At 40.9% G+C, this 22,828-nt stretch overlaps 1 protein-coding gene across 1 annotated transcript in view; it reads left to right on the forward strand.

Annotated features, from left to right (window-relative positions):
- AP2B1 (adaptor related protein complex 2 subunit beta 1) overlaps positions 1-22,828 on the forward strand; it is a 153,202-nt gene that overhangs the window by 96,755 nt on the left and 33,619 nt on the right. The window contains exons 17-18 of the mRNA XM_055130675.1: positions 771-916; positions 11,229-11,358. Coding sequence (XP_054986650.1) covers positions 771-916; positions 11,229-11,358 — 276 coding nt within the window. The remainder of the gene's footprint in view (positions 1-770; positions 917-11,228; positions 11,359-22,828) is intronic.

A 22,828-nucleotide genomic window follows, 5' to 3' on the forward strand; every position in this document is an offset into this window, starting at 1 on the left:
GGCAAAAATCCAAAAGTTTGATGTTACACTCATTAAGAAAGAAGAATTTTTACATGTTTCTGATGGGAATATAAAATGGCACAACCCTATTTGGACTAGAAACTTAGCAAAGTTTCATTTATAAATTTATCCTTTATTCCCAGCATTGCCAGTTCTAGAAATCCCGAAGATATGTGACAAAATTATGAAATGGTATATATGCACCAGACAGATTACTTATTGAGATATTTAAGGTAAAGATTGGAACAAACCAAACATTGTTTCATATAGAACTGATTAAATGGTAGCATGTCTATCCTGTAGAAGGGTGGGTAGCTATAAAAATAAGTTGAAAAACAATGTGTTTGGAGATTACAGACATCTTTTCATTAGTAGATTCAATTTCTTTTAAGCCTATACCAAAAGTACATAAATTGAAACGATATTATACTCATTGAAGCTTTTCTTTTCCTGCATATGTATATGCTGTCCTCAAAAGGCAGTAAGATTGCAAAGTAGAACAGTAGAGGGAGGAGAGGCCAGGGTTCCCATAGACTGTTTGGTGGTAGGGAATGTAGAGAGTGAGGGAGCTTTAAATAAATAAGAATGATATCAAAATTCAGAAAACATGACTTTATCTTGAGCCTTTTGCATTTGACTTGATATTTATGATAAAAATCTCCATAACTGCCTAAGGAACTGAAATCTACACTTCATCTTTCCTTATTCAAAAACAAATAGCATCGAAATAAATCCTGTCTGGTTCCATTGGACTTTATACTGTGTTTCAGGTCTGGCTGCCTGCAGTAAAGGCTAAAGGCTTGGAAATTTCGGGAACATTTACTCACCGCCAAGGGCACATCTATATGGAAATGAACTTCACCAACAAAGCTCTACAACACATGACAGACTTTGCAATCCAGTTTAACAAGAACAGGTAAGAGATCTTAATTCTAGACAACAGTGTATCCAGCATGAGAATGTTCATTCAACAATGAGCAAAAGTCTCACTTTGGCAGACTCAGACTGTCGAGTGAGCTTTGACTCTTAAGATGTATTCAGTTATCTACTTCAACTCTTAATTTTGGTTTTGGGGCCACACCAAGCTGTGCTTACTCCTAGATCTGTGCTCAGGGATCACTCCTGGCAGAGTTCAGGAGACTCTATGGAGTCTCAGAAATTGAACCTGGGTCAACTATGTGCAAGATAAGTGCCCTGCCCGTTGAACTATCACTCCGTCCTGTCTACACCTATTTAAAACCTAGCCAGTTTACTGGAAAACTTATCCGTATAAGGGAAACGGGAACCTAGCATTCTCAAAGAATTTTAGGACTAGAATGCTCTTACCGAAACAGTTTTTGCTCTGACACTTTTTTCATTCAACAGGTAATTGTATAGCCTGTGTGTGTTCCTAAGTCCATTCCTAAGTTCTGAGACTGTATTAGTCAACCAAACCAATGCTTGTTCAAAACTCACATTTTGGCAGGGGAAAAAATTAATGTAAGAGCTCAGGGACTAGCACAATGGGTCAGGCACCTTGCTTTGCACTCAGCCTACCCAGGTTTAGTCCCCAGCACTGCATCTGGTCCTGAGCCCTGCTGGGAATGATCCCTGAGCACTCTATGCATGACCCCAAAACTGTATTACATATAGGTTGATAGAAAAAACAGGAGGTAGTTATGGTACTGGTTAACCAAATAATCATTTATAGACTGACAGTATTACTACTGCTGCTAAATAAAAGGCTACTATCCCTCTATTTCTAAAACATCACAGGTTTTTGTTAAATTTTGGGTTCAGGAAACAGACTTTCATGGTTGATCCATTTGTTCATAAATACAGGATTTTCAACTTTCACCCAGTAATAATTGAACCTTGAAACAGATTTAATGAAATTTGCCAATGGCAGTTTGCATCAGTTCTTGTTTTATTTCTAATCATCTAGAAATACTTTGTACCCTCAATTCAAGACTTTGACATGCTAGAAATCACTTAACTGTACAGAAAATCTATTTCTGTCAAGACCAGTTCTATTTCTAACCATTTTTGAGATTGCTTACATTAAAGGTCCAGACTGTAATAAAAGCAATCTGCAAAGGGGCCTAAATGATAGAACAGCAGGTAGGGCAACTTACCTTGCCCTCAGCTGACCTGGGTTGGATCCACAAGATCCCATATCTCCTGAGCATCACTAAGACGATTCCTTAGTGCAGAGGAAGGAGTAACCTCTAAGGATTGCCAGGTATGGCCCCAAAACAAAACCAAAGCAGTCTGCCTAACTTCCCTCATATCTTCATTTCTATTTCCTTTTATTCCTTGGTAAATAGTCTGTTAGTTAGAAAAACTTATTTTATTTTGACAGTTACAATAATTCTTCTGCTATACCTTTAGTATCTGCTTTCAGTAGTCTATTACAGAGCTTTTTAACTTACTGGGCATGCATTTTTTCAGCCTCCCCCACCAAAAAACACTCACTCAGCACCATTCTAGAAATCTACCTGTTTTTTAAGCGTGAAAACACACACACACACACACACACACACACACACACACGTTACTACAGTACACCCACCATGGTCAGCTCCAGCATTACTCCGCCACCACTCCCATACTGATATTTCCCACTTTGGAAACACTGGAACTTGACTTCCTGATGTAATATATGTCTTCTCCCCTTTTAAGTTAATTGTACTTTTTTGGGGGGGGGCGGTTTTGTTTTGGGGACGCCATTCCTGGTGGTGCTCAGGACTTAACTCCTGGCTCTCTGTTCAGGTGTCACTCCTTGCAGTGCTTGGGGGTACATATGGGTGCTGATACTGAACCTGGATTAGCTGGGTGCAAGGCAGGCACCTTACCCACTGTTCTATCTCTCCAGCCCCATCTTTCCTCTCATTTTTATGAATTGCATTATTTTTTAATTTCATTCTTTCACTTTTGTTCCCATCTTTTTTTTGTTTGGAAGGGTTTATTTCTAGTCCTTTTATAAATTTCCACTATCATTTCTTGGATGTTTTCTAGTGGAGTCCTCAAAAAATGCTTGTGTAGGCTGTGGATATAATTAATATGGTAGAGCACATGCCTAGCATAGGTGAGATCCTGTGTTTGATCCTAAGCACGTGACCGTCAGAGCATTGCTGGGCTTAGCTCTGGTGGGTGACCCACCAGCACCACCAGGCTGAAGTGCCAAAACATCAGGCAATCATCAGTAGGTGCTTCCTCAGGAACCCTGAGCACTGCTGCAAGTGGTCCCTATAAAAAGTAGTATACAGGGCCAGGGAGGTGGTAAGCAATTAAGATGCTTGCCTTGCATGCACGCAACCCTGGTTCAGTCCCTGGCATGCATATGGTTTTCTGTGCGCAGAGCCAGCAATAATAAGCCCTGAGCATCATCAAGTGTGACCCAAACCCTAGCCCTACTTCCTAAAATAAGACTGAAAATCTTGGGGCCAGAGAAGTAGCACAAGGTAGTTAAGGCACTCACCTTGCCTGTGGCCAACCCTGACTCAATCCCTGACACTGCATATACCTCCACTTCTCACCCCACAATCACCAGAAGCAATCCCTGAGTACAGTCAGTAAACCCCTAACACTGCCAACTGTGGTCCAAAAACCAAGACAATAAAAATAACATGTTTGGGTTTTTTGCAGGTGGGACCCTCCAAAGTAATATTTAGGAATCCTGGGTACCATTCCCAATGATTCTTAGCCAACCAAGTCAGAAGTTCAACCCAGAACCTGCCTGGCTATGCTCCAAGAGAGGGATGGGGACACACATGCCCAAATTTACTCAGTGCTTACTTTTGGCTCTGCTCAGGCATCACTCCTGGCATTTCTCCGGGGACCATAAGGGATTAAGGGATGCCAGGAATTGAACCCAACTTGGATATGTGCAAGGCAAGTGCCCTGCACTCTATCTGACCCCAGATCTTCATGTTTTTCTATTGGGTTTATTTTGTTTAGAATTCTTTGGGCTTATTGGTTCTAGGTATGACTCTTATCCTCAGATTTGGAAAGTTCTCCATTATTTTTTCAACCAATAATTCTTTCTCGTTCTCTTCTTTATTAGAATCCCTATGATGCAGATGTCACTCCTTGATGCTCTCCCACAGGTCTCTTATGCTTTCTTCATTCTTTTTTCCTTCTGTTCTTTTCTGATGGTTTCATGTAATGATTGTCAAAGTGAACAAATTTATTCTTTGGCATCTGTCATTCTCCTACTGAGCTCTTCTCATTTTTCAGTTTCACCTACTTGTCCTACAGTTCAGTGATCCCTGATTAAATTTTTTTATGCTTTCTATTTCCATGTTGGAGCTCTCTTTTATTGTACTGTTTTCTCCTTGAAGTCTTATCAGAGTGTGGAGAGCTCTTACACACTCCAGGTATGTCCTAGACTTTTGTTTTTATCCATCCATTCATTAAATGTCAGTGAATTCCTCCACTTCCTCATTGTGTCTCATGCAATGAATGTTCTAGGGATGAGGATCTGATTTTGTGCAGGCTTGTAATGTAGAGTTCATGCTTGCTAATACCACCTAGAGCCTGGTACTAACTTTATGTTGCTGTGGACTGCTTCTGGGAATTTGCAGCATAAACCTGCTACATCAGCTGCATTTCTAAGTATAGACTGGCCATTGCCGCATCCCATAATCCTTCATTGCTGGTGCCTGACAGTGACTGTGATGTTAATAGCTCACAGGTTTAGGCACCAAATGTGAACTCATGGTCAGGAGCACTGGAGAGCACCTGTAACTCCAAACATACCTGGTGTCTGCTAGGTTATTTGCATTTGACTGCCCTGGATATTTGTCAGCTACAAACCAACCTGGGAAGCATCCAATAGTCTGACCCTAAATTTTTTTTACCAGGCCTGGGCAAATGTTTGGTTTTTCATCCTAGTGCTGCATAGCTACACAGCAGGCAACAGTAGGTCTGTTGCCAGCTTTCTATATTCCCTGTAGAATGTTTATTTTCTGACTCAAGGCATTGATTGCTACACCTAGTCTGAAGCGATTAGGAGGTTCAGCTTTTGTTTTGCCTGTGGCAGGCAGATGTTATTCATGGTAGAGTTTGCCTGCGGGCTACTTCCCATTCTGAAAGGAACCCGGCACCCTGCCAGCTGGCCGGGGGCTACTGCACCTGCTGGAAATTCTGGCCTTGGATATCTTGCCAAGCTTAGTTCGAACTTCCACATTAGGTTTGTGAAGGTAAAATTTCAAGGTTATAGCTATGGTACTGTTGTTTTGGGGTTTTTCTTTTCAGCTTTTTTCCACAAATTGTTTTTTTAAGTTTTATTTTCAAGGAGTTGTCACAATAATTGATTACATTCAATATTTCAACACTTATCCCACCACCGTTACACCTTCCTACCACCATTATTTTGAGTTTTCCCACTACCACCCAAGCCTGTGCAAAAGGCAGATGCTAAGTAATTTATTTTATATTGCCTTGTTACGAATAATTGACTAAAAACGATCAAAAAGGTTTCCTTAGAGGAAAGTGTTCCACACTTTTTTTTTAACCACCATCTTGGTCCAGCCTTGAATTTAAGCCTTTTTTTCTCTCTCTCTCTTTGGGTCACACCCAGTGATGCTCATGGGTTACTCCTGGCTTATGCACTCAGGAATTACTCCTGGCGGTGCTCAGGGGACTATATGGGATGCTGGGAATCAACCTGGGTCGGCCATGTGCTATCATTCCAGCTCTGAATTTAAGCCATTCTTAAACATTTCCCTGGTGGCTAATGACAAATGTTCCTTAACTTTTTTTTAAACTTGTACTTTTTTTTTTTTTTAACTTGTACCCTTTTTTTCAGCCACTATGATGTACAGTTTTACAGTATTGTCACTAGGAGGATTTTATGCCCACAGTATCCCAACACCAAACCCTCCACCGTGGGGCCCATTTCCCTCCATCGTTATCTTATGGCCCCCTCTTCACCTTGCTGCCGAGGCTTTTTAATGTATAGCTTGTTGGCCATCCTTACGTCTTTAGGGAAGTATCTGCTCAAAGCTTACCTTTTTGTGTCCACTGGGGGAAAAATAATTTATTTTTTAGTATATGGGTCATACCTAACAGTGCTCAAGGATTGCTTCTGGTGAAATTTGAGGGACCACGCTGTTTCAGGATTTGAAGCCAAGGACCTCCTGCATGTAAAGCATGTGCTCCAGCCCTTCGACTTCTCTGAAAGTTTGCTTTCCTTTGGTTTGGGTTTTGTGCTGTACCTGGTAGGGCTCAGGGGCTGCTTGGATCAGTGCTCTGAGATCACTTCCAACAGTGCTTAGGGAACCATGTAGTAACCAAACCCAGGATTCCAGCAAAGCATGTACTCCAGCTTTTTTTTTTTTTCTTTCTTTTTGGGTCACACCTGGCAATGCACAGGGGTTACTCCTGGCTCATGCAGTCAGGAATTACTCCCGGCAGTGCTCAGGGGACCGTATGGGATGCTGGGAATCGAACCCAAGTCGGCCACGTGCAAGGTAAACGCCTACCTGCTGTGCTATTGCTCCAGCCCCTACTCCAGCCTTTTAAGTTCACTCCTTAGCCCTCTTATATGTTAAAAAGATCACCTCAAGGGTCAAAGCTATAGCACAGTGTATAGGGCCTTTGCCTTGCATGCGGCTGACCTGCTTTCAATCCTCAGCATCCCATATGGTCACCCAAGCACCCTCAGGAGTAATTCCTGAGTACAGAGCCAGGAGTGACCCTTTAATATTTCTGGATGTGGCCTCCTGCCCCCCAAAGAAAAGATTATATCAGAACGAGTGTTTGTATGTTCTGGGTCTACATTTCATATGTCAGATAATAAGAATTAAAACTAGTTCCCCAGTCTCTAGCTTGCCTTTAAACATTGTCTTTCAAGCTGTAAGGGTTTTAGAGAACTTTTACTTGTTACCACATGCCTTTTGTGTCCTGAGAAGTAGTACCTGATCTATAGTTAAAAGACTTTAAAAAATTGGGAGGATTGGAGGAGGGGCCACACCTGGCAGTGCTCAGGGATCACTCCTGGAGGTGTGATTGAACCCAGGTTGGCAACATGCAAAGCAAACATAATACCCACTGTACTATTGCTCCAACCTCAGATTTTTTAAAACATTAAAATTAAAAAATTTAATAATAACCAGGGCTGGAGTGATAGCACAGCAGTAGGGCCCAGGTTTGATTCCTCCGCCCCTCTCGGAGAGCCCGGCAAGCTACTGAGAGTATCTCGCCCGCACAGCAGAGCCTGGCAAGCTACTCGTGGTGTGTTTGGTATGCCAAAAACAGTAACACCAAGTATCAAAATGGAGATGTTAAAAAAAAAAATGGAGATGTTACTGCTGCCCGCTCCAGGAAATCGATGAACAATGGGAGGCCAGTGACCATGAATAACCTAGGCCACAAGATAGTACAATAGGTAGGATGCCTGCCTTGCATGCGGCCAGCCCACATTTGATACCCACGATCCTATTTGGTCCCCCAAGCCCACCAGGGTAATACCTAAGTGCTGAGCCAGGAGTAACTCCTGAGTATTACTGGGTGTGGCCCAATCACGAAAAAAAATTTTTAACAAAAATATTAATCATTTTATCTCCTAAATTTAGTTTTATAATTTATTTTGAGACAGCTTTCCAATGCAGTATGATATGAAAGTAAATTTTTAAGTGAAAAATAAACTTTTCGAAGTACGTCTTGAAATGAGATAGTGTAAAACACTGACTTTTGCTTTTCAAAAACTTGCTCTTCTCGATTCTTTGCTACTGGGATTTTGATAGAGAATCCCGTGATTATAGCAGGTTGCGGGAGGATTAATAGCAAACATCATTCAGTAGCAAATCTTGCACATCTCTTGTCTTCTTAGGTATTTCATAGATTTTGTTTTACATAGGGGCACTCTGAGGTTCTGATCCATAAGATGTGACTTTGATGACTTCACTCAAGTCATTTACTAATTCTTGTAACCTTTTTGCAAATTTTTTCTGGTTCTGAACAGATGATTAAAATTTTTCCCTTTTCCTTTTATTTTTCTTGCCTGATTATGCTCAGGATCTCCATTAAATGGAGTAGAAGTAATGAGAAGGAGCATTTGTGCCATGTTCTAATCCTATTGGGAAAAACATTTGGTCTTTTGATAATTAAGTGCATTTTTGGCTATAGGTTTTCATGGCTGTTGAGGAAGTTCCCTCCATCTGTCCCTCATTTGCTGAGTTTTGTTATGAGGGGGATATAAAGTATTGTCATATGTTTCTGCATCTATTGAAGTAATCATATGGTTCTTTTTAGTCTGCTGCTATGCTGGATTACAGTGATTAATTTTTTTCAAATGTTATGCCAGTTTTGTATTCCTGGGATAAAAATTAAGTGATCACAATGTGTTTTTAGATATTGTTGAACTTGATTTGTTAAAATTTTGTGAGTTGTTTTTGCATCTGTGTTCATCATGTACTGTAGGTCATTTCTGATGAGTTATTTATTATTTCTTTCCTGAGTTTTCTTGCTTCCCTTCTCCTGTTATCTGATCATGTCTTCTGTAGGTTCTTCCTTTCAGTTGTGTGTTGTTTGTTCTCATCAAGTGATACAGTTTGTTTCATAATTTTGTTTTATTTTTAATTTAATTTTATTTTGGAGAAATGGGGCACACCTGGCAGTGCTAAACAGCTGTTCCCAACTTGGGGCTCAGGGGCCACACTGTGCAGGAGAGCAAACCAAAGGTGCCTGTGTGCAAAGCATTTTTTTTTTCCCCTTCGCACATTTTGACCCACCTCCCTAACCCCTCATAATTTTGTTTTAATACCATATCATTTTTTCAGTGTCTTTTTTTAATGCATCTTTTTGTTTAATTAGCATCTTTTTTGTTGTTTTTCTACTTTTTTTTGGTAAGAGTAACTTTCAATAAATGCTCTTTATGTCATTTTGATACATTTGAATAAATTAGGACTATTATTTGTTTTCTTTTTTTTGGTGTCACCCAGTGATGCTCAGGAGTCACTCCTGGCTCTACACTCAGGAATTACTCGTGGGTGCTCTGGGAACCATATGAGATGTGAGGTATTGAACTCAGGTCGGCCATTTGTAAGGCAAAGTCCTCCCCGCAGCACTATCGCTCTGGCCCCAAGAATTAGGACTATTAGTAGGAGGTACTTGCAGAAGAGGAAGATAAACTATAAACTAGAGTCTTGTTGGGTTTTTTGTTTGTTTGTTTTTTGTTTTTTGACTGTGCTCAGGGATCACTTCAGCAGAGCTTGGGAACCATACAGGGTGCCAGGACCAAACCTGGCCATGTGCAAAGCAAATACCTTCCAGCTACTTTTTTTTTAATGCATATGCTTTATTATTTGTTTATTTTGCTTTTTTGGATCACACCCAGCAATGCTCAGGAGTTCCTCCTGGCTTTGCATTCAGGAATTTCTCCCAGTGGTGCTCAGGGGACCATATGGAATGCCAGGGATTGAACATGGGTCGGACGCGTAACCAGAAAAAGAACATGGGTATAACGCCCTACCCCCGTACTATCACTCCTACCCCACTTATCCTACTTTAAAAAAAAGTTACGACCTACATAAAATTCTGTCATTTAATTATTTAGTTTTATCTTCCTTCTTGGCCCTAACAGAACATAAATTCAGTATAAATGTATATTACTTTCTTCTTACATATGTAGTGCCATTTCTCCTTTTCTCTCCATCTTTTTGAAATTTTGTTTTATTTTTTGCATAAAATACACATGTGCCTTTATATTTTGTTTATTTGCTATTATAACTTTTAACACAGGCTTTTACACTCGTGTCTTATTCTTGGGTAGTCTTCTTGGAGAAGTAAAACTGCTGAGTACTTATTTCTTCTTAGATTTTTAGAAAGTGACCAAATTTGGGTCAATAGTTTATCCTAATTGTTTGGATCATTTAGGCCACAGATTTATACTGGGTTTTTCATAATAATTATTGATTATTTCTTCCATTTGCTGTTTGCTATATTTTTTCATTTGAAGGGGAACAAAGAAATAAAATGAGAATTATCAGTAACTGATCATCTGAATCTACCAGGCAGATTTATTAAGCTAGTAAAATAATACTATTTCTTACAACTTTTTTTTTCTTTTTGGGTTACACCTAGCATTGCACAGGGGTCACTCCTGGCTCATGCACTCAGGAATCACCCCTGGCGGTGCTCAGGGGACCATATGGGATGTTGGGATTTGAACCCGGGTCGGCGGCGTGCAAGGCAAACGCCCTTCCCGCTGTGCTATCACTCCAGCCCCTCTTACAACTTTTTTTTTACAGTGTGAATATTCTTAAGTCCTTTATAAAAAGATTCTTTAAGGAAAAATGTTGGGGGAGCCACACCCAGCTGGGATTACTCCTGGTTCTGAACTCAGGAATCACTCCTTGCAGGGGATCATGTGGGGTGCCAGGGATCAAACTCCAATAGGCAACATGCAAGGCAAATGCCCTACCTGCTGTACTACCATCCTGGCCTGGGAAATATTTTTTAAAGGTAACCTCTCCCTCTAGTAGCATGATAAATTAGAAACTTTATGAATCAGAACTCCAAAGTAATTCTCTGCTTATAATTTTTTTTTCTTTCTCAAATTCACTCAATGAAAAGCAGTGGTGGGCTAGAGAGATAGTATAGCAGGTAAGAAACTTGCCTTGCATATGACCGATCCATGTTCAATTCCAGATACCCCATATTGCTCCCCCAAGCCCACCATGAATAGACTCTGAGCAGAGCTGGGTTTGGCCCCAAAACCAAAGAAATTAAAAGGAAAGAAAAATAGGGATTATGGGGGCTGGAGAGATAGCACAGCGGGTAGGGCGTTTGCCTTGCACGCGGCCGACCCGGGTTCTAATCCCAGCATCCCATATGGTCCCCTGAGCACCGCCAGGGGTAATTCCTGAGTGCAGAGCCAGGAGTGACCCCTGAGCATCGCCAGGTGTGACCCAAAAAGCAAAAAAAAAAAAAAAGGGATTATGTTATTAGTAATGTTATAACAAGTTGGAGTTGAGCACTGTGACTTCTATTTCTTTCATTTTCTTTGGTTTCCTTCCTTCCTCTCTTCCTTCCTTCCCGTCATCTCTACCCCCATATCTGGTAGAGGTCAGGGAACCATTCAGGTGGCTCTGTTGGCCCCTAACACCCAGGGACCTGAGTCACACATCTCGATGTGAGCACTGAACAGTCAGGTCCACCAAGTAACAAGCTGTTGAAACCCAAAGGTGTGCCTAAATTCTGCCTCCAGTTAACCCCTTGGGTTTCTTCATCCTCTCTCCTAGCTTCGGTGTTATCCCCAGCACTCCTCTGGCTATCCATACACCACTGATGCCAAACCAGAGCATTGATGTTTCTCTGCCTCTCAACACCCTGGGTCCAGTCATGAAGATGGAACCTCTGAATAACCTACAGGTTAGTTTTACTGCATTTGATGTACAAGTGGATGTCTTCCCGGTCTTTATTTCATTTATCTATAAGATTCTCTCTCTCTCTCTCTCTCTCTCTCTCTCTCTCTCTCTCTCTCTCTCTCTCTCTCTCTCTCTCTCTCTCTCTCTCTCTCTCTCTCTCTCTCTCTCTCTCTCTCTCTCTCTCTCTCTCTCTCTCTCTCTCTCTCTCTCTCTCTCTCTCTCCCTCCCCCCCCTTCATATTAGATTTGGACATATAATAGGATTTGAAATAATGCTGGGGAGAGAAGTTCTCTTTTTGTCACGTAAGGAAAAATCTAGTAGGTTGGAGAGATGGTAGAGGGGATAAGGTACTTGCCTTGCATGTGGCTGACCCCAGTTTGATGGCAGCATCACATATGGTCTCTCAAATACCCAGGGGTCACCGCTGAACACAGAGCCAGGAGTAAGCCCTGAGCATGCTAGATGTAAGCCAAAAACCAAAAAAACAAAATTAAGTTACCCATTTTATTTTACTCAACTAATTTAGACTTAAGATCTTACAAATTTTATTTGTTTTTTTGTGAGGGGTTTGTTTTGATTTTTGTACTATACCCAGTGATGCTCAGGAGTGCTGGGTATCAAACCTAGGACAGCTGTGCAAGACAAGCATCCTACCTGCTTCAGCCCCCAAAATACTGAATTTTTTGTTTTTATTTTTGGGTCACAGTGGCCAGAGCCCCAACTTTGATCTTCAGCACCACACAGTCCCTATCCCCTATGCCTTGAATGAACCCCCCAGGTGTTGACCCCACCAAAAAAAAAAAAAAAGGTGCAGGGGTGAAGGGGCAACCAGAGAAACATCTGTACTGTTCAATGAAGTGATGAGAAAGTTCCTTTCTGATCAGGGGTTTTGGTAGCCTTTTATAAGAAATTCAAAGTTTCAGCAAAGATAGTTACAGAGGCTTAAGTTGCTTGCTTGCCTTGCCTATGGCCATCCCTAGTGTAATCACCAGCAATGCAGATGTGGTCCCCTGAGCACCACTGAGTGGCCCCAAAACTAATACACAAAAAGGAAATCTAAGGTTCGATGATGTACAATTTATAGGTGTTTAGTCAAAATTAGTACTTTCTGCATAGGTTCAGTAATTGCCAGACCATAAGTTAATATAAAATGGGTCCAAGAATGAGAAAATTTAGGGTATCTAGCAGAAGCAGATTACGTCATTTACAAACTTGGGAACCATTGGACTTCCAACTGCAAAGAAAATCTTTTGAAAGTGAGCTCACAGTTTAAGAATAAAAAATGAAGGCGAAACTGTTAAGAACAGTCAGAAAACACCACAAAGGAATGACATTCTTCTACCAAGAACTGGAAATGAATCTGAGAGGGTTTGTCATATGTTCAAAGTGATTAAAGAAGAATATCAGTCTTCTTAATTGATCTTTCTAACAAAACAAGTGGGATTCTACTGTTCGGTCTTCAGAAATACCAGTATGAAACTAAAGCTGATGATGAGACATCAACAGTAAAATTACTTGGAGTTAAAATTGACATTTGTCAGTAGCCTGTTTGCCAGTTCACTGCCTACTTGTTGCCACAGTAGTTGACTACCTTTTTTTTCCCCCGTCCAAGTCTGTAATAACTTAAAGTGAAGATAAGTGAGTCACAATATGACTTGGCTCAGACTAGAAGAACAAAGCAAAGATTACTGTGCAGATGGAATTGGCTGTTACTATGATGAAAGTAATGTGTTAAGGGGCTTTTCCAGCCCAGAATCTTGAAGTAAGTGACTAACCCAAATCTGCATCTGTTCTCTTTTATTGAGATCTAACCTCCCGTTGGTCCAAAGAGCCTCAAGCCTAATATTTGAGTTGACATGAATGCAAGAATGTTTAACTTCAAAAGTAAAGAAGGGAATTTGGGTCACAGAAACCAGGGCAAATTTTTAGTTCTTAAAACAAAAAGAAATAGGTCTCACTCTTTAAGCCTGTGTTCTCCCTTGGACACATATATTGTTGCTTGTCTCTGTTTCTTTGTTTATTTCCACTCCAAAGAAGCCTATGTTCTCTCTTGAACGTACTTCTCTTTCTTCCCCCTCACATCTTTCTAAATAAGTTTCAGTAAAAACTATTTTGCTTCAAAAAAAAAAAATGAGCATTTCTTAGTTTACTTGCTTTTCCATTCCATATGCAATGAAATGAGCATTCCAAAAAAGAATCTTCATAAGAGAGGTTGAATCCTATCCCCTCACTCAAAGAGGAGTATTGGGACAATATAAGCTAGGGTTAAGAATTTTTATTTTACAATATGACATTATAAAAGCAAACAGTTTTCTTTTGGAGAGGTCATTATAACTATTTTCTCATTGTTTAGCTTTTCCCTATGACAATAAGCAGTTTTTCTCTCAAATAGAGAAAAATTCTTAACCCCTATCAGCAGTTCTAGTTAATGATTGCTAACGAAAGGTGAAACTAATAGCTTAAAGTAGATGAGTTAGTTACTTTAGACTTTTGGCTTTGATTCTGCCTTCTGCCCCTGTCCCAGTGTGAACAAAAAGAATCAAATCTTATCCAAATGCTTAGAGCGTGTAGAGATAAGACATAAGACACATAAGATAGATAAAGATTCATTGGCATTTAAATGTTGTATTTGCATAATACTTCGATTTAAAAGCTCATCTAGGAACAGTGATGCTTTTTCATTACTCCAGACCAAGGTCTTTTTGTTGTTTGTTTGTTTTTTATTTTTTTGGGGGGCCGTCATTTTGAGCCATACCCTGGCAGTACTCAGGGCTTATTCCTGGCTCTATGCTCAGTGATCACTCCTAAGTCTATGCTCAGGGACTCCTAGTGGTGCTCAAGGGACAATATGAGATGCTGGAGATCAAATCCAAACACGGACAAGGCAGGTGCCCTACTCAATATAGCCCTAAGACCCGGGCTTCTTAGACTTTAACACTGGAACCCCTTTTTAAAGCCGAAGAAATGCAACATGGATATACACTTTAGAAACACCTCAGATTCAGTATACATTCTGAGGTTGAATTAATTTTTGGTCATTGCATGTTCAGAAGCCTTTTACTATTGCCAATATTTTTGCAGCCCCCAAATTTAGTTGCATTCTTGTCTATAAGAATTAAACACAAGATTAGAGAGTTGGGGGCCGGAGCGATAGCACAGCGGGTAGGGCGTTTGCCTTGCACGCGGCCGACCCGGGTTCGGTCCCCGGCATCCCATATGGTCCCCAAGCACTGCCAGGAGTAATTCCTGAGTGCAAAGCCAGGAGTAACCCCTGAGCATCGCTGGGTGTGACCCAAAAAGAAAAAAAAAAAAAGATTAGAGAGTTGAACCTAGGAAAAGTGTATGTGTGCTGTGTTGCTTGCAAAAGCTTTTATAAATCTAGCTTATAAATAATACACAATGTTGGGGCTAGAGAGGTAGTATATGGGTTGGGTGCTGCATACCGTTCCCTGAACCCTGCCAAAAGCGATCCCTTAGCATAGAATCAGGGGTAAGCCCTGAGCACAGCCAGATGTGACCCCAAAATAAAAACAAAAATCACACAATGTGAAGTTTAGCTTAACCCCACTGGGAGCTTCACTTGAGTTTATTTATATCATATAATTATATTACTTAAAAAGGAGAATTAAATGCTGTCTATTTAAATAAAACAAAGGCCTTAATAAATGCCTAAATGAATTATCTCTATAAATGAGCTCTCTCTGAGTCTCACATCTTTTTTTTCCGTTTCATCTATGTTAGTTGCTTAGAAACATTTTCCCATTATCCTTCTTCAGACAATATAAAGCAGGTGACTGCTTCTTCAATCCAGTGTCTACAAAAAGACAATAGAACTATGACATAAAGTGCACATCTTGATCTTCGCATAGATGCCCTAGAGTTTTCACAGCTGGACTGCAAACTCTTACAAGAATATTGTTAGCAGGGGCTGGAGCAATAGCACAGCGGGTAGGGCGTTTGCCTTGCATGTAGCCGACCCGGGTTTGATTACCAGCAAAAAAAAAAAAAAATTGATAGCAGGTTTTATTTTGTTTTGTTTTGTTTTTTAGTTTTTCGGCCACACCCAGCAATGCTCAAGGGTCACTCCTGGCTCTGTGCTCAGGAATCACTCCTGTTGGTGCTTAGGGGACCATATGGAATGCGGGGAGTTGAACCCATCAGCTGCGTGCAAAGCAAACGCCCTTCTCACTGTGCTGTCATTCCAGCCCCAGCAGTATTCTTTTTAAGCTTTAATTTTATCGGGGTTATAAAAATATAGTATAGTCAACTTAATTCCATGGTTGTTAAAAACCCAGTCACCAGCCTTCTCTCCCTGACATGCCCATCATTTTCACTTTCCACTGAGGCAACCTAACCTCTATTGCCTCTTTTAGTTGATAATTTTAATATTTACCTCCTTATCTCTAAATATAGTATCATGTGAGTCAATGGATTTAATTTTGGTTCTCTTCAGTTTTTTCACTCACTTTTCTCATTTTGTATACTTCCTTTTCTCCTATTTTTTAGATAAAGCATGTTTTGGAATCTGTTCTAGGGGGCTGGAGTGATAGCACAGTGGGTAGGGCATTTGCCTTGCACACGATCGACCCAGGTTAGATTCCCAGCATCCCATATAATCCCCCGAGCACCGCCAGGAGTAATTCCTGAGTGCAGAGCAGGAGTAACCCCTGTGGATCGCCCAGTGTGACCCAAAAAAGCAAAAAAAAAAAAAAAAAAAAAAAGACTGCTTTAATCTGTTTTTCATCTTTGCATAATTATGGATAACTATCAATAATAGTACATTGTGATAATCATCTCTGAACAGAAATTTTGTAGGCAATTATTATTTGCCTACTAATCTCTCTTTTGGTTGCTTTTCTACCTTTTTGTTTGTAATTCTATCCCAAATTCTAGAGAGATTAGACATGACTAATTTTCCTATAAAATATGAGGCTGGAGGGGCTGGAGCAATAGCACAGCAGGTAGGGCATTTGGCTTGCACGAGGCCGACCCGGGTTCAATTCCCAACATCCCATATGGTCCCCCAAGCACCGCCAGGAGTAATTCCTGACTGCAGAGCCAGGAGTAACCCACCCTGTGCATTGCCAGGTGTGACCCAAAACAAAAAAAAAAGAGAGAGAAAAATACTCTATCAATTTCACTTTTTTTTTTTTTTTTTTTGCCTTTTGGGTCACACCAGGCGATGCTCAGGGGTTACTCCTGGCTCTGCACTCAGGAATTACTCCTGGTGGTGCTCAGGGGACCATATGGGATGCTGGGATTTGAACCCACGAGTGCAAGGCAAACACCCTACCTGCTCTGCTATCGCTCCAGTTCCCAGTTTCACTTCTTTTGAAGTCTCTTCCACTCTACACTGATTTATTTATCTACCTGAAACATAGTTGTTATCCCTGGATATTTATTTATAATAATAATTATTGTGGGGATACACTTCCTTTGCATCTCTTCTTGTTGAGTCTCCTGTTCTAATTTCTTTTCTGTATTTTTTTCTTGTTTTTGATGAAACTCACCTTCCAGTAGCTTTCTGGGGACTGTGCATGTAGGAAATAAAATTGATGAAACCGTATTTTTTAGAATGCCTTCCTTATCTTGCAGTTGAAAGATTAAAGTAAATGATTTTATATGATAGTCTAGGTTAAGATTTCCCCTTAGTTTGAAGCTGTTGTAATTGGTGTGTGTTTTCATGTGTTCTTATGCACATAGAAGGAGACTGAGCCCAGACAAGTGCTTTACTGCTGAGCCAATTCCCAGGACTGCCATTGTGATTCTTGACATTTTCGTCCCCTGCTTTCAATGAAAGAAAGCTTGTACAGTCCTTTATCCCAGTGTCCTGAAATTTTGATGATGCACCTCAGTGTGAGTCTCTTTATTGTGCTAGGAGCTCATTGGACTCTTTCAAAGTGGAAACTCGCTTCTTATTTTCAGAATTTTAAAAACTTTTTATTGATCTTCCCGTGTTTTCTGTTTCTTTTTTTAGAAAATTTGCCATTTGTATGTTGTTTCTTCTGGATCAGTCTTTTCATTTCTCTCTGCTCCCCCAATTTTCCTTTCTTTTTGCTGTATGATCCAAAAACTGCTATTGAAAAAATTTTGACTTTACAAAAGTAAACAGAAAAATGCAATGATTTCTAGCATATTAACTTATCAGTTAATAATTACTGTTTTATTTAGACCCCCCCATCCATAGGCCCACTCTATTTTATTTTGAAACAAACCTTAGAAATAATTTCATCTGTAGTTTATCAATAACTAACTTTAAAACTGAAGATGTATTTGTGATTTGTGGGGAATGGCCACACCCAGTGGTGTTCAGGGCTCACTCCTAGCTCTGAAGTCAGGGATCATTCTTGATGGACTTGGGCAACCATCTGGGGTGCTGGGGATTGAACCTGGTTCGGCTACATGCAAGGAAAGTACCCTACCCGCTATACTATCTTGCCAGCCCCAAATATTTCTTTTTTAAAATATAATCGCAGAAGAACAACTAGTGTAGCATTTAGGGGTTTTACCTTGCACACAGCAACCCAGGTTCAGTCCCTGGCACTCCGAGGCTTGCCGGGAATGATCCCTGAGCATAAACCCGGGAGTAAACCCTGAGCACCAGTGTGTGTGGCCTCCAAAACAAAAAATTAATAATAATAATCACAGTGGGGCCAGATAGGTATTATGGGGTGAAGGCACTTGTCTTTCACGCAGATAACCCCAGGTTGATCTCCAGCATCATATGTGTCCCCTGCACACCAACAGAAGTAATCCTTGAACACAGTACCAGGAGTAAGCTCTAAGCACCTCCAGGTGTGGCCCCAAACCCTCTCTGCCACCCCCCATCCAGAATAATCATGATAACTGTTGTACACATTTTTAAATTTAGAATGCAGGACTGGAACTAGATAGTACAGAGAGTAGGTCACTTGCCTTGCACACTGCCATCCTAAGTTTGATACCCACCACCCCATATGGTCCCTTGAGTCTGCTAGGAGTGATTCCTGAGTGCAAAGCCTGGAGTAAACTTTTTTTTTTTTTTTTTTTGCTTTTTGGGTCACACCCAGTGATGCACAGGGGTTACTCCTGGCTTTGCACTCAGGAATTACTCCTGGCGATGCTTGAGGGACCATATGGGATGCCGGGGATCGAACCCGGGTCGGCCTCGTGCAAGGCAAACGCCCTACCCGCTGTGCTATCGCTCCGGCCCCTGGAGTAAACTCTTGAGCACTGCTGGGTATACCCCAAAATTTAAAAAACTAAAACTAAAAATATTTAGAATGCCTGGCCAGGAGTGGCGTGAGTGTCTTATATTTGGAAGCCCTGGTTCAGTCTCTAGTGCTACCTTGTCCCTTAATACCACCTAGGCATGAGCTGGGAGTTGTCCTTAGGGCTTCCGGGTATGGCTCAAAAACAAATAAAAATGAAAATTAAGCTATCTTAATACCAAATTATCAGTCCTTGTTCAAGCTTCTAATCATCTGTTTTAAACTTCTGAATTTTTAATTTAGTGTTTGCATTAGTAAAATACAAGTGCTATGATGTTGATGTAGTATGAGACATTTTAGTTACACTGTTCAACATTATAGCCACTAGGTAAATGTGTCTATGTAAGTTGAAATTAATTAAAATTTAATAAGGCATTCCATCCTGGAATTACCATATCCTGGCTTGGAGCATATAATTTCTCTTTATAGGTTTCTTTCTCTCTCTCCCCTTGACCTTCCTTTCTTCTCTCTCTCTCCACATATTTCCTACATTAATAACAATTTATTTTTGTTTGTTTTTTGAGCCACACCTGGTAGCACTCAGGTTTACTCCTGACTCTGGGCTCAAGGATCTCTCCTTTGGGGTCAGAGGGGACCATATTTGGTGTTGGATCGAACCTGGGTTGGTTTCATTGTATGTCTCTACCCATTGTATTGTCTCTCTAGCCCATTAAGTGAGATTTTTCAATTTGTTGTCTTTACCTGAAAGCCTGATATCACTGTCACACACAAATTCTTTCTTTCCTTGTATACTTCTTTATCATTGGAAGCCCTGAGATCCAGCTTATGGAGGGGGCGAGAGACAGTACAGTGGATAGGGCACTTGCTTTGCATGCAGCTGGCCCAGAGCTGCTGCTGCTCTGCCAGCTCTCGCCTGCTGCCGTGCCACCGCCATCTTCTGTCATCTTTAAATCCCACAGAAGTCTTGTTTAATAAGAGGGCAAATATTAATTAAGGAAAGGCAATAGTTTTCTTTTTCTTTGAATACCTCTTCTAAATCAGGCATTAGTCACTTAATTCGTGAATGAGTAGGGCAAAAAGGACTGAAGACACTCTGCTCTTTAAAATCCTATTATTTGTGTCTTTACAATCATTGTTAGCCAAAAGTTTTAGGGGGGTTTTTTTTTGACTGTGTATGTAGCCTGGAGAAAATTTTCTCCCTACTACTCCTACATTGCAGCCTCAGCCTATGAGATGATCACTTGCAGATGGTGCCTGTCCCTGATATTTTGTGTCTTACATATGTCCGTTCACACTCAGAAAGTCCACAGCTGTAGCCATTGTACCAGAAAAACTGGTAAATGCTTCCAAACGGAAGACCTTTTCAGCAGCTTCCATCAAGTGAAACAAACCAGCTTGGCATTTGCTGACTTTTCTTGATTGTTGTGCAAGCCAAACAAATTCCATGTTAAAGCCTCCTGTAGTCTTCCAAGATCCACAGTTGGGGACGGAGCATCCTGATTGCTTTTATGGGGCCATCCCCTGCTTAAATAGACATTGACTCCTTGAAGTGGTAGGCCGGAGAACTGTAAGATAATCTCGGGTCAAACAAATCCAATGCTGAAAATATTCTGGTGAATAGGATAGAATTTAAATAAACCATTAAGTTATGTAGGTGATGGGATCTGGGTTGCAGGAGATTATTTTATTCTCATAGTGTGGGTGTGGGAGGTTGGGCATTTCTTTCTGTGATTGCTGCTTCAAAAACGATGTATTTTTTGTGTCACAGCAGAACTATAAGTGTATTCTTTAATCTATACTAAGTGTCTTATAAAAATTCATTATCTTTTTTTTTTTTTTGTAGGGTGGGGGGTGGGCCACACCTGACAGTGCTCAGGGTTTATTCCTGGCTCAGTGCTCAGAGATCACTGGCTTGGAGGACAATATGGGATGCCAGGGATCAGAGCCAGGTCAGCAGCATGCAAGACAACTACCCTACTCACTGTACTATTGCTTTAGCCAAGTTATTTTTCCTTTTTGTCAAAATAATTAGTATTCTGCCATGCAGTATCTGTTCCGACCTAGCAAAGAACCACCAGAATCATGCCCAGTGGTACTCTGGGAGCAGTGTGGCAGCAAGCAGGGAGCAAACTCAGAGCCTCCTTCATACCAGATACGCATGTAAGCCCTTTCAGCCCTCTCTTCAGTCTGAGGATTTTGTATCATAATAAGCAGGGGTGGATTAATAGATCCCAAGTCCGTCTTCAGTGTCAAGAAGCAGTTGTTTCTGAAGCCTCGAGTCTGGTTCTCGATTTGAAATCTAGTTCCTCAAAAAAGGGGGGCCTTTGAGATCAGATGGCCCAACGAACAGAAGGCCAGGCTGGGATCTTGAATAAGGATAATGAGTTTCACAAAGTAGTTCTAAAACAGCAGTAAAAGTGATCTGTGGGGGGACTGGAGCAATACCACAGCAGGTAGGGCGTTTGCCTTGCACGCAGCCGACCTGGGGTTCGATTTCCAGCATCCCATATGGTCACCCGAGCACCGCCAGGAGTAATTCTGAGTGCAAAGCCAGGAGGTGACCCCTGTGCATTGCCAGATGTGACCCAAAAAAAAAAAAGTGATCTGTGGGATTTTTTCTACTAAGGCCTCAGTCTTTGGGATTGGCTGGATAGTATGAGGATTAGGCTCAAGCATTTAATGCAGTCAACACAGTTGGATCCCCAGCACCACATGAGCATCGTTGGGGACAGCCCTAGCCCCCAAACACTGCCAGGATAGCCCAGGTGATCCCTGGTCTCTCCTCGGGACCCTCACAATAGCATGTCCTCAGGTCTTCACACTGTACTACCCACCAGGTTGGCCAGAATCTTTGAGAGAGTCCCCCAGGCCTCCCCCCAAAATCTCAGTGATCTTTATATCATGATATTAAGCATAGAGTTAGTGATGAAAAATGGATACCAGATTTGATAATCAATTGAATGTAAATACAGCTACTTGATCTTCTGCAGGAGGGGGCCTTGATTTTCCCTCCTTTCCTCTCCCTTAGCCATTGTTATTGTTGCAAAAATTTCCATGGCTCCCACATTTGGTTGTGAACCTCACATACCTGGTTATCATGTGCCAGAGATTATACTTTGTGGCTCTGGGGATCACACTGAACAACATGGGGCAATTCAAGGAATTGAATTCAGAAGCTTTACCTCCGTTTCACATCCCCTGGAAAATTCAAAGCTTAAATTTTTGAATTTTTTGAAAGCAAGGGGTTTACTGCTTTCTAGTCCCTGTATTCTCATTATGACATATAATCTCTGAAAAGTTTCAATATACACTGTATCACTGTCATCCATTGTTCATCTGTTTGCTTGAGCGGGCACCAGTAGCGTCTTCATTTGTCCCTGTCACGTGCTAGTGTAGCCCAATGGCATCTGCTCGCTCCAGGAACATGAAGAGCATGTTGTTGTTACTGTTTTTGGCTTATCAAATATGTCACGGGTAGCTTGCCAGGTTCTGCTGTGTTAAAATACACTATAGGATAAAATTAAAGAGAATTTACTGGGATTTTCATAAACTGAACTAAAATCCATTTGAGAATTATATTCTTTACCCATTCATATTTCCTTTTTTATATACATATTTAGTTAGAGGATCATGTTTCAGTGGACAGGAAATGATTTGCTTTAGTAATAATTTTTTATGTAGGGATTATGCACACACACTTAATGGTAGTGAGGTCCATAACTGTTGAAAATAAAAACAAAAACTATGGACTGTCTAAATACGTATACATAAAGAATGTAAATCTCGTAGTCTTTAAAACTGTTACAAATCATGTGTCTTTTTAATGAAATATCAGTGAGAAAAGGAGTCTCTGCATCTACATGAGTACCAGTAGAGATTTGCTGCCTTCAAATAACCCATTTCCTAAAACTCTTTTTAGAAGTTGCTTATGTTAAAGTATATCTTCTTTAAATTTTATCTTTAGGCTGTGTATGCTGCCGAAGCCCATGTGTTGCTTGTCATGTGTAGTAGCCAAGCACATCTGGTGGCAGAGCACATGTGTCACCCACATCTCCCCTCTTGAGATGTGTACATTCATATTTCGTGCAGGCTGGGACATGTGTAGGAGCTCTTTCAATCTTTGGAGAACCCCCATTCTCTCCTGAGCACATTGTCCTTCCCTCTCTCTCCTGCTTTCCCCTTCCTCAAGAAAACCTCCAAATAAAACCTGTTTTTACGTCAATTTTTTTTCTTTTTTATCTATAGATCGTTGTTCTACATCTT

The sequence above is a fragment of the Sorex araneus genome, chromosome 3, assembly GCF_027595985.1.
Source record: "Sorex araneus isolate mSorAra2 chromosome 3, mSorAra2.pri, whole genome shotgun sequence".
NCBI classification, from domain to species: domain Eukaryota; kingdom Metazoa; phylum Chordata; class Mammalia; order Eulipotyphla; family Soricidae; genus Sorex; species Sorex araneus.